The following is a 12,000-nucleotide window of genomic DNA, read 5'->3' as shown; positions in this document are numbered from 1 at the left end:
CGTGGTGCGTGTTAATCGTTAGAGTTGGTCTTACTCCGACAGTATTTTAAAGAAACGAATGTAACGGAAATGATAACAGAAACAAAAAAAAACTTCAAGTGCAACCGTATCCACCAAAGTATCACGCAAGTTTTACTTTTAGTTATATTTTACAACACGTTTGAAGATAGACGATGTTCACGTTTTTCTAGTCGGTTAGATTTTAACAAGGCAAACGTAACAATAGTAGTGCATCCAGCAGCCAAACAGAGTATGGTTCATCGGCAATCATACATATCCCACCACGGCACATTTCGGTCACGATGCAACTGACCGCATTTTTACCGTTACTGACGATAACGAGATACTTTTTTGGAATCAAATATTCGCCAAACCGGCAGATGTAGTGTAGGGCATCCATTTATAGTTGACGATAGCTGCGGCATTAGATACGTTGGAATGGCAGTAGTATCGGTTGTTTGGGCAACCGAGCTGGCCATCTTCCGAGCAAGCCGAATGCATCGTTTAGAGGAGTGTTTGATGTTTTTTTTGTAAAAGCGACTTATATACATGTACACATAGATATACTGATTAGTTGTTTGAAGAGATTTTTTCTATGAGAGTGTATTTTGTTGTTCGCGCGTTGGTCGATTTCAAGTTATTCATGGTTGGTAGATTTTAAATTGTTTTACAGTGGATATATTACTAAAAGGCAGTGAAGAAGGCGAAGACACGTTAACATGAATGATAACAAACAATCAATACGAAAACTTTATCGTACCGGACTATGCTCGAATATGTGGACAGACGGTATAGCTTGGGGCTACAATTATCTTGCAACAGTATGTCAACATATTTATTTTATAATATCTAATCATACAGAAGACATTTTTACTAGAAATTACAAAAAAACTTTTGCCAGTATTTTTATTATTCATTGCTGCTAGTTGAACTCCTTTTTCAAATTAAAATCCAATTCATTGACTAATTTTCCGTCCAATTTAGATAACAGACACAGCGGACACGTGATACAACATGATCGTGTTTAACGGTTAATGAATGAGTTTTTCATATTTAAGGGCTTGTTTGTATTCGACGCTTAGTTAATCGTACTCCAAACTATGCTGGCTACTGCTTCCACGATCTACGAAGCTAGTCTAAGAGTAGGTATTTTTAAACTCAAAACAATTCAAACGACTGTTAGTAACAAATTCCCAACAGCGAAAACACGATAAATACACTTAAATGTCAAGAACTGATCGCTGGAACGTTTTTCAACCACAGTCCAAAGGTAACAGTAATTGCACAACGATCGTGAGAATCGTTTCAGCTAAGCCAGGCTAATTTGAATTTCGAATTTGAAGAAAATTCTATTAAAGTACTATTCCTATGTAGTACACGTGTTTTAAAGTAGTGCAATTGCAAACAAATAGTTATCAAACAAGCAGTAATGTCAGGTGTTGTGTGTGTCTCTGTTTGCATCTCACCATTGTAGAACAGCGAACACCGGGAGTCTGTTTTATGTTAAACCATATATTTAATCACAAACTACTGGAATAAAATGCCAAATGCATTTTAATTGTTTACAAGCGTAACCATGAATGGGTAACCAACCATGTATAAGCATGTAACCTGTTGCCGTTGATGTCGTTGATTAATAGGTAGATAGTTTAATAGCTAGTCCGTTACACATAGAGCAAAATAAAAAAAAACCGTACCCAATCGATACCATAACAAATGCTTGGGATATCCAATAGAACATAGGACGATAGTCTGATGTGAATGTGATAGTTGCATTGCTGTAGCTTTTTAAAATCATCCGCCGCGGAGGATCCGTCTGGCTCCGAATCACACGCAAATAAATACTAGTTTAGCCTAAACGTTTTTGCCTTCATTTTATTACTGACTACGTTTTATTGTTACAAATTATTTTGCTGCACCACCAACATTGGTACTTGATTTTACAGCACCCGTTGTGGATTTATCGCTTGTGGTAGCAACAGCTTGTCTAGTTTTGAGAGCCGTCACTCGGTATTCCTTCATTTTCTTGCGCCATTCGAGCCACCGGGCTACTTCAGGGTTATCCAAGTTTCCTCGCTCCTCCAATTGTTGATAATACGCCTCGCGCAGTATTTTGAACGCTTGCATGTTGCGGTAGGGTAGCTGCGTCACTGGATCGTAATAGCGAGCCGGCAATCGAGTTACGGCACAAATTTGCCGATGCCTACGGCCGCAGTCCGCTTTAGGAAAGTAAGATCCGAAAACCTTGTTGTCGATGTCGTTCTCAAAGGTTATAAAAGTCCTCTCATACTGGCCCGTAACTTCCAATATTGTCGTTTTCTTTTTATTACGTTTAACAGTTCGTCTGAAAAAAAAATTGCGATCAATAGAATAAAACAATAGACATTTAGAGCATTGTAAGCATACGCTTTATCGCCGACTTCGCCCTCTTTTGGGTCAATCCTGTTGAATTGACCATCGTCGGTGTTGCCATCTGTTACTTCCTCAATTATGGGCATAGCAGTTGACAGATAACGTATCGTCGGTCCAGTGGATTTACGTTTCGTAGGCCTTATTTTTTGCTTTTCTAACTCCATCCTTCGAAAACGTTCTGCAAAATATAAGTTATTTGACTCGAATAATGTTTAGACACCGACACCGAACCGAAATTCCTACCAAGTGATTTTAAATTTTCTCGCTCTGTGATTTCCGCTTCTTCAAGCAGTTCTTCTTGGGTGGGAATATATGCTTCGGTGCGTATGACACGAGTTCGTTTGCGTTCAGCTTCGAATCGCTGCTTCAAGCGGACTTGTGTCGCCGCTGTTTTTGCAGCGGTTGATTTTCGGAACGATTTTCGACCCGAATCGATCACCGTAAACTTTGCACGCTTCCGCAACGTGGACTGACGTTCCGTTTTCGGCTTAGGTTCTTTTGCTTTGAGAGTTGGCTTTTTAACGGCTGTTTCCCGGTAGGCTTTCGTAACCGTTCCCATACGGCGACGTTTGCCTTTGGCCGGTTCTTCTTCCACATCAGAAATCGGTTCATCGTTTTCATCAATACTGAAGTCGGAGTCGACAACATCTTCATCGTCGTCATTCTTTTGACTAAAATACAGAAAAAAAATGTGTGTTTTTATAGATTCATTTGGACCCTATAACGGTTGCCTTTTACATATAGTCGCCATCATCTGCTGTCTCGCTGAAGCCTCCATAAGAAGTTTTGTAAAATTCATCCTCCTCCTCTTCATTCAGCAATGTTGCCATGCGCCGTCCGGCATTTGATCGACGTTCACGTTTAGCGGCCATTGCTCAGGCTCTTAACGAATATATTTCACTTTTTAATTGATGAAAATTGTGTTTTTTTCCATGGAAGTAAACAATCTATCCTAGCTAAAGGTAGACATACTGAATTGTCCTTTGACAGTTTATTCTTGATGTTAGCATGCCAGGTTGGGTCATATTTGCTAAACATTTTATATTTGATAAAAATATTTTAAAAAAATTTAAATTTTGCGATGAATTAAATTTTTAAAATTATTTTAAGTACATTTTAACATAAATTTAGCGTTCTTGGTCGGGATTCCAAACGAGCTGCAGATACTTCTGTAAATTTTCCACTTCTCATAACCAGAATATTTGATGTAGCAAATTAAACCGATTTATTACCATTATAATTACTGTGCGGACGTAGACTGTGGCTATTGATTCCCCCAACATGATTTTAGTCCAATGTTTGAAACAATTTCCTAGCAAATGGTGGTGTGATTGCATCTCTAGCCTTGTAACGCTTGTAGTGCGTAAAGATCCATAGGGCTTCGTTGAATTTTAATATATGCATCGCGCCGCCCGATGTAAACTGGAATATATCGTTCATTTCATTTCAATAGAACAATAAATTGGACATCACGCACATTTTCTAGCAAATGTTTTATTGTTCAACGAACGAAAGACGAATTCAACTTTACTGGTTTACTGATTTGCGCAAGCAAGAACTAGGCAAAGCAAATCAAATTAACATAAAATACGTATAGTGACTTATTAATTCGATCTAGCTACGCAACACTAATATCGGTTTTCTTCCTAGACGAATTTGTAATTATGGTTGCTCTTTTGATCATATAAGAAACTTCCATCTTGCCAAATTATGTGCAAAAGTTAAGAAAATGTTGTTTGAGTGTCCAATTGTTATTATCGTTGCGATACCCTATACGATAGTAAAATTAATAATTAAATTAAATTAAATATTAAAATATAAAAAAGCTGTTTCCATGTAAAAGGGAATCAATTGTAATATTTAATATTTGGTATTTGAAATTTAACCGAAACTAAAGCAAAATTTGTCTAAGAATATAACAAATATAGGTAAATATTCGTATGGAAAAGAATCTATTCTTATGATAAATCTTGAAACACACGGGTTGAAACATACAATAAAAAACGTATGAGCTTGGAAAATCCTAATTTAAGTCTCGACACTGTTTTAAGTAGGAAATAAATGTTTTCAGTACATACTTATTTTCTTTTATACATTTCCACTACTTTTTTCTGGCAGTTTTTAAATTCAACGGTTTCCTTCAAAAGAACGCTATTTTTATCGATTATACCCTGCAGTGTTTCTTTGGTGTCCCCTGAGTTATTTCGTAAACGTGTACGAGTATCACGATCCAATCTATTTAAAAAACTATCTGGATTGTCACTATTGTCGGCATTCAACTCATTCGGGGTATCTATGTATTTATATGCTTCTTTAATCATAAACAAATATTTTAATGCATTCGGGCTACGGCGCTCTTTCAGGAATTCTTCGAAGATTTCAACAGCTTTTTGGTTTTGCCTAAATTCGTCCACTTTATCAAATGATTTGACAATTTTCTCCAATTGTTCTTTTGTGTAGTTGTCGCACCCACAAGTGCATTTAAAACATTGCTGCAAGAAATCAAACATCGTCATATAGGCTTCGTCATAAAAGTTGAATTCATTTAAGATGACTTACTTGGGACATTTTTCTATGTGGGATGCCAATCGTTCAATTTTGGTGTTGTTTTCAATAGCTTTTATCACTTCGAACTGATGATATAGTTGCTGTAATCATAAATGCTTAGTTCAATCGTAAGACAAAAAAATCATTCATTATTCTTCTTGAGTTTCGCAACAACCGTTGCGACCTGTCTTTTTTAAGGATTTCTATCACTTAAAGAAATTTGTGTACATTTTTTTCACCACTCATGTTGGGGGATATTCCAATAATTTAAGATACGTTGTAGTAAATATGAACCATGATATTCATGTAATAAATATTTGATAACACATAGATACTGCTATTTAAAATCTATGCCTTATTGCTCTGTTTGAGTTGAGTAATGCAAAAATCATGGTCACATGGTTTCATCTATGTTTAAATATGAAATGATTTCACGCGTTTTACGTTGTCTACAATTATTGTCGAACCAGCCAGATTTGATGTGACCCCGACGTAATGGCAGCGAGGATTTTGCACAGTTTACTTCCTCCGTTTTTAGAGCATTCCACCGATAATACCCAGCAACATATTGTATTGTTATCAGGAGAAGCCTTTTCATTGGTGCCATGAGAAGGGAGGAAATGCCTTTCAGCTCACAAATTATGATTCAAAATACGGCCAGGCCGTTCTTAAATAAATAACAATAACAACAAGGAGAAGCCCTTTAGATTAGGTGCTTGTAGCTAGCTTGTATCCGACATTTGATGCCAGCCAACTGGCAGTCACGTTTCGGCAGGCACATGAATTCACAAAATGCATATTCGTTTATCCATTTTTTTTAGAAAACCATGCCTAGGCACAAAACTTCACTCAAGGCAGCATGCAACAATATGTACCTACAAGACCGTTTTTGTGGGTTCAAGCCAAACCTTTCCCTGGATCTTCACAGCTAAGACATAGGAAAGCAATTACAAAGCACCGTAAATTTTTTTTTGAACGGTTCTGAAAAAAAAAATTTTTTAAGTAATTTGTGCAGGCGTTGCGCGCATGATCACATACATACAGATCGTGGGAAATCGAACGGGATATATTCCGAAATATATTCCGGCCGGCTTCTAGTTTAGCAAAGACATTTGCCAGACTAAACTTACGAAAACAAGGAAATGATTTTCTACTTTTGCTACTTACTAAGTTCATCGGCTGTACTCTTCTATATTCCGTTGTGGGACTATATGTATGTTCTTCGTTCTTCAAATATGTTCTTCGTGCTATTTATAAGACAGTAGCATATTTTTTATAACAGTTAAGAGTTTAACATCTGAGCAATAACTAACAAACATAGGAGTAGACAATATGTCGATAACAAATGTGTTGCCATATTGTTTTGACCATTAGGTTCATTTCTTTGATTCTGTTTGTTGAATGCTTCAGTTAGCAGCTACAGATCTGTGCTCTTGGATTCTATTTTTTGAATGTTTCAGTTAGCAGCTAGAGATTAAATTATTATGTTATGTATTTTAATAACAAGTATAATTCATAATAGCATAATTTGAGAATATTTAAAACAGTGTATTATTCGCAAGGACATAATTGAAATACAAATAGGGAATACGAAAGAGCGATAAGAAAGCCAAAAGTTTATCACAAACCCAGAATAGAAGAGTTACAGCCGGGTCAACCGTTTGTAACACACTTGAGCAAGATAAATACAAGATAAATTTCACAGAAATCTTCAGCATCGCAGCACCGCCTGGAAAGCCATAGCTATCAAGTGTTCTTGATATCTTGAAATCGTCTGACAGTTGAAATTTTGTTGGCTGGGTTTTGAACAGCATTCAAAAAAAACTAGTGTATGTCATCTGTATAGACTTTGGGTAAATTTGTTTTCGTTTTTGGCAGCTATTGTCCCGTATATATGGACCTTAGTTGGAAAAGTTCTGTTTTGATGCCATTTCGTGAATCGTTCCTGTAAAATTGTTGATAGAGGATATAGTTGTACACAGAAAATTCAATTAAGAAAGCGTATTCAAAATGGCTTCGGTTGAGCCTATGCAAAACAAGACGTGGGATTTATCCCTCTACGAGTTGCACCGCACACCGCAGGAAGCCATTACGGACAATACGGAAATAGCCGTGTCGCCCCGTAGCCTGCATAGCGAGTTGATGTGCCCGATTTGCCTGGACATGCTGAAGAAAACGATGACCACAAAAGAGTGCCTACACCGATTTTGCTCGGACTGCATTATTACGGCACTGCGATCGGGAAACAAGGAGTGTCCGACGTGCCGCAAAAAGCTAGTATCAAAACGCTCTCTACGGCCAGACCCCAACTTCGATCTGCTCATATCAAAAATTTACCCCAGCCGAGACGAGTACGAGGCACATCAGGAACGAGTGTTGGCCAAGTTCAACCAAAGCCATTCGCAACAGGCGTTGGTGCATTCGATCAACGAAGGAATAAAACTGCAATCGCAAAATCGACCAAACAGAAAGCAGAAGGGAGAAAACGAAGGGCCTCCCTCGAACGCTGGCGCATCTTCCATTTCGAATGCCTCGTCTGCGGTGCCATCTGCAAACGTCACCAATGGAAACAGTGAGCCGGCCAAAGATAACCAGTCCAATGCGGGCGGAACAACAAGTAGCGGCAGCTCTGCTGGGTCAGTTAACAATGCGACAGGTGGATCTGGTGGTGGTGGTGCTGCTGCTGCTGGTAACGCTACCGGTGGCGGTGGAGCCATGAGCGGAGGATCATCGGTCAGCGGGGAACAGATGCGTCAATCCTCGAATCCTCCATCGGTTCGCAGTACTCCGTCACCCGTGCCGTCGAATATCAGTTCGGCGAGCAAAGCTAAGCGAGCCCGTTCAGTGCTTACCTCCGAACGGTCGGAAGAATCGGAAAGCAACAGTGAAATGGACATGCGGACGGAGGAGAACGATTCCAACTTAGACACGGAGGGGGAAGGAAACTCGGAGCATGGTAGTGATGAAATTGAACTGGTATTTAAGCCGCATCCCACGGAAATGGCCGGCGATAATCCGCTGCTGAAGGCGCTAAAGGAAAATTCGATTCGCTACATAAAAACGACGTCGAACGCTACAAGTAAGTTATGGACCTAAACTGACCCTGGTGCATTAGCACGGCTGAATTGCGGTGGTAGACAGAACACATTTTATAACGTTTTACGTTTTCTTGCACCTTCATTTGCAGTTGATCATCTAAGCAAATATCTGGCCATGCGCTTGACTTTGGATCTAGATCCCGCACTTCCCGAATCGTACCGATTGCTGAATTTCTGTATTTACATAGCCCAACAACCCAGCCAGCTGGTCGTGCTTAGCGGCAATCAAACGCTGCAGCAAGTGAACGAGAAATTCTGGAAGGTAACTGTTGTGGAAGCGTGATTGTACTGCGCATGACTTACTGAATAATTATTTCTCTTCATTGTATCACAGGTCAACAAGCCACTGGAGATGTATTACTCCTGGAAGAAGTCCTAGGACACAGCCCGGAAGTAGCACAAGAAATTAATTCAAAGCCACTTAACTTCTAACTAGTGAATAAGCAGAACGTCTATGATTCGAATAATGCATAGAGTTAAGATTAGGATACAAATAAATTAGAACGAAAATAAAGACGAGCGGACTCTGTGCTAGCGATTTCGTTAGCGTCGTTTGCAAAAATCACGAAGAAAACAATTCAAATCAGCTTAAAGTAGTTTTATACAGCCGATAGCGAAAGCTGCCGATGTCCAAATGTTGTGGGAAAAAAACAGCTACTGCTCATTACATTTTCTGACACTTAAAACCAACTAACGAAGGGGCGTGAGAAAGCCGTAGAGCTTCTTAGATGAAATTCAATTGCCGACGGTTTGAAAATAAATTCATTCAAATATATCCCCCCCCCCCCCTACACCAGGCAGCAAGCAAGCTTTGCACCACTTTTGTAGGTTTTTTCTCTACTATAAGTTTTGCTTTCTCTGCCAATTTACCGTCCCTACTGCCGGATGGCGTTGCATTTAAGTTTTGCCAGTCGTCGCACCTATGCATTATTCAGTGACACGCAGCGTAGGGCACATTATGCACGGTGCATGGTGCGGGTGCATACAAAAACATGCATGCTACCCGGTGCGCAAAGATGCATCCTGGGAAAGGGGTGTCGTTGACTCGCTGACATTGACTGATATATTTTGACTTTCATTCGTACGCTTTCTAGGGCAGGCTGGTTGCCGATTGCACCCAATTTTGCTACACACTGAAGGAGCAAACGTGCTTTGGTGCAACAACACCGTGCATGCGGTTGTTGCAAAATGCGCTTTCTTTTCTTGCCCATATCTTGCCCAGCGTTGCCGTTTGACCCCGAGACTCGCAAAATCGGTGATCAAACAAAACAACACGTCGAATACGAGCCGACATCTTCGGTTTGTGTCACTGCCGGATGGGATGATTTCCAGCGACAGGACCGGTTGGCCCGGTCAGGGGGCTTGACCCGCTTGTGCCGTCGAACGTGCATATGTGTGCTGAAGTTGCGATCCTCACGCGCGCAAACACTACTCAATGATTGGGGCACATTGTCCCTCGCGCTCGAAAGCTCCGAAAAGGAAAAGTCATCCTGAGGTTCCTGCGCCAGCGTTTGACCTTTTCGCTTCTTTTTTTTCTTCTTCTTTTTGCGCACATCGATCGCGTTCGAGACGCGCAAGATGGATCGCACTCCCTGCTCGAACCGATCAATCTTTTGTGCCTTTGCGTGGGCTCGAAAGTACGCAATCGTCGACAAACAAGCGTGATCGGTTAGCGCAAAACAGAACTCACTGCGATCACGCCTTCACCGGCGAGAATCCTCCCACCTGGGGTGGGGGGGGGGGATGCATAGGGCAAAGAAAACAGCCCTTATGCCCAGCGTCGATGGATGACGGCTCGAGCATCGACGTGAAAGTTTCTTTATGTTCGATTATTTGCGTCCTCTCGCTTTCTCTCGCCACCACCACGTGCGCCACCTTCTTGTGCGGTTGCCACTGACCGGCCTCTCGCTTTCGCGCACCTCTCTCTCTCTCTCTCTCACACACACACACACACGTGACCCGTTCTGTGGCCACGAGAGCCACCAGGAGACGGTCGGGAGCGCCACGGGACGGGAGCGCAATTTTGGATGGCACGGGAATGCTGCCGGTGGAGCACCACAATCGGCTAATCCTCGCAAATCATCCCAAAACGCCATTCTTGGAAGCGTTGACCGCATTTCGTGACGGTGCTGCTGCTACCGCCCGGGCCCACGACGCCCTCCATGGTCCACTGTGGCCCTTCATGGCTCTTCATGGCCCTTCATGGCCCTTTTCCCGCCAGCCCGTTGTGCCTGTTGTGCTGTGGTTTAGGGAGGCACAGTACTTGTCCTAGTTTTCCGTTTTCCATCGTCCGGCGAGCAGTGTGACTAGCGGAAGCCACGGGAGAGGGGGGTGGGTGGGACGTCGAGTGATCACGGCCCATCGCTCCACCCCCCCCCCCTCCTCACGACAATCCACAGCTCTTCCTCAGGGTGCAATATGGGCTCTCGTAAAAGCTCCTGCGTTTGACAATCGAATAGGCCCGAGATGCGGGGGAACAGTGGAGTTGAATTGTTTAGGAGTGGGTTGCAATCCCCCCCTGCCTTATTCCACACCCCTTTTTTTCCATCCAACCTGGGGGGGGGGGGGATGTGTTTATTTGTCTACTTTCATCCCACCCACCCACCCACAGGAATGCGCCTTCCGCGCATGCGGGTTGGATTTGGGATGCATTTTTGATGCATTTTTTTTGTCTCTCCCACCGAGAGAATCACACAAATGGGTCTCTCGATGCGTGCGGTAGGCGCTGTTCCAAGTATTCTGTCTCTCTCTCTTTCTCTCGCTGAAATCTTCTGCGGCCTCCTAAACGGAAGAAGAGGCAAATCAACCCCAAAGCGAAACATAAAACTACCCTCGAAACCACCGACACTCGAGGATTGTGACGGGGGACACCGGGGCGGAGTGAGAACGCGCAAAACGGAACAAACAAGACTTGTATGCGAAGATGTGCACCCCCCCCCCCTCCCATCACCAACCACCATTCCCCCGATCGTACCGTTCTTCTCCCGCGAGGTCAGGTACTGGCGTGGCGTGTGGGGCTCTCACTGACCATCGCCCGATGATGATGCTGAGGATGATGATGATGATGATGCTGAGGGTGATGATGGAGAATGATGGACAAACTAACGCTCATCACTGCATGCTCGGTATGCTTCGCCCGGTCCATAACACATACCACGTCCGTTCTCGTCTGCCACCCCTCGTCGCCTGGCTACCTGCGGGAGGCGCAAGGTGGGTGGAAGGGAGTCCTCGCTGAACTCCCTGCTTCCCACGGTCGCAGGAGTCATCGTCACTCAGCTGCGAACTTCGGTTCGGGGACCGCTGTGAGGCTTTCCGTGGCATAATGGGCGCTTGCGCCACCCAAAAAACACCTGCTGTGGGCTTTACAAATGGCGCATAATGTGCAATGTTGTGAAGGTAACATGTGTCTGCTCAAAAGGGGATCGAATTATGTTTTCGTTGTGTCTCGTTCATTACTGTTTCATACAATTTTTGTACAAATTTATCTACCCATTTTTCCATTGGACACACCATTTTTAATAAATTTGACCCAACTACAGTAAGACAGGGGTAGTTTTCCTTGGACTCTATTAAACTAATTCACTATTAAACGGAATCAAATTCATGGCTGCAAAATCTGGCTCTCAAAACTCCATCCGGAAGGTCCCACTGTGCGTTCTAGACGTCGATCGTCGTTCAGCTTTCACTCGCGTAACTCACCGATCGGTCACTCATCTGCACGCGAAGCCCAATCTGAGTGTGAGTGTTCGCGATCGCGTCTCTTCCGCCACAACGTTCGCGCGTTTTCTTCCGCCGTAGTCCGTGGGCTCATCTCACCCCTTCCTGCTTCACACCACCCAAACACCTCCACGCTCCCCCCCGCAGCCCACCCACTTCACGAGAGCGAGCTTTTCCTGCGTGGTTCAACATCTCGAACCCATTCATTCTGACCGGTACCGTCGTA

At 42.8% G+C, this 12,000-nt stretch overlaps 2 protein-coding genes across 2 annotated transcripts; one reads left to right on the top strand and one right to left on the bottom strand.

The window, feature by feature from the left end:
• Positions 1–1,905: 1,905 nt before the first annotated feature.
• Positions 1,906–3,284, bottom strand: LOC128731977 (vacuolar protein sorting-associated protein 72 homolog). Its single transcript, XM_053825140.1, has 4 exons — positions 3,151–3,284; positions 2,656–3,083; positions 2,407–2,590; positions 1,906–2,344 (listed from the first exon to the last, which is right to left on the bottom strand). The coding sequence occupies exons 1-4, from the start codon at positions 3,282–3,284 to the stop codon at positions 1,906–1,908; spliced, it is 1,185 nt and encodes a 394-aa protein (XP_053681115.1).
• A 3,685-nt stretch (positions 3,285–6,969) lies between these two features.
• On the top strand, positions 6,970–8,522 carry LOC128731680 (E3 ubiquitin-protein ligase RING1). Its single transcript, XM_053824812.1, has 3 exons — positions 6,970–8,038; positions 8,147–8,319; positions 8,392–8,522. Exons 1-3 carry the CDS (start codon positions 6,970–6,972, stop codon positions 8,434–8,436), a joined length of 1,287 nt encoding a protein of 428 aa, XP_053680787.1. The 3' UTR covers positions 8,437–8,522.
• The last annotated feature ends 3,478 nt before the right edge of the window (positions 8,523–12,000 follow it).

Source organism: Anopheles nili, chromosome 2, assembly GCF_943737925.1.
Source record: "Anopheles nili chromosome 2, idAnoNiliSN_F5_01, whole genome shotgun sequence".
Lineage (NCBI taxonomy): Eukaryota > Metazoa > Arthropoda > Insecta > Diptera > Culicidae > Anopheles > Anopheles nili.
The sequence above is the reverse complement of the archived record's forward strand: the minus strand, read 5'-3'. Positions and strand labels throughout refer to the sequence as shown.

Excerpts from the sequence above, each read along its gene's own strand:
- LOC128731680 (XM_053824812.1), top strand. The coding sequence starts at position 6,970 with ATGGCTTCGGTTGAGCCTATGCAAAACAAGACGTGGGATTTATCCCTC. Across the intron at positions 8,039-8,146 it reads AACGACGTCGAACGCTACAA|TTGATCATCTAAGCAAATAT; the intron begins GTAAGTTATGGA and ends CTTCATTTGCAG. Across the intron at positions 8,320-8,391 it reads TGAACGAGAAATTCTGGAAG|GTCAACAAGCCACTGGAGAT; the intron begins GTAACTGTTGTG and ends ATTGTATCACAG.
- LOC128731977 (XM_053825140.1), bottom strand. The coding sequence starts at position 3,284 with ATGGCCGCTAAACGTGAACGTCGATCAAATGCCGGACGGCGCATGGCA. Across the intron at positions 2,591-2,655 it reads AGAAAATTTAAAATCACTTG|AACGTTTTCGAAGGATGGAG; the intron begins GTAGGAATTTCG and ends TATATTTTGCAG. Across the intron at positions 2,345-2,406 it reads GGCGAAGTCGGCGATAAAGC|ACGAACTGTTAAACGTAATA; the intron begins GTATGCTTACAA and ends TTTTTTTTTCAG.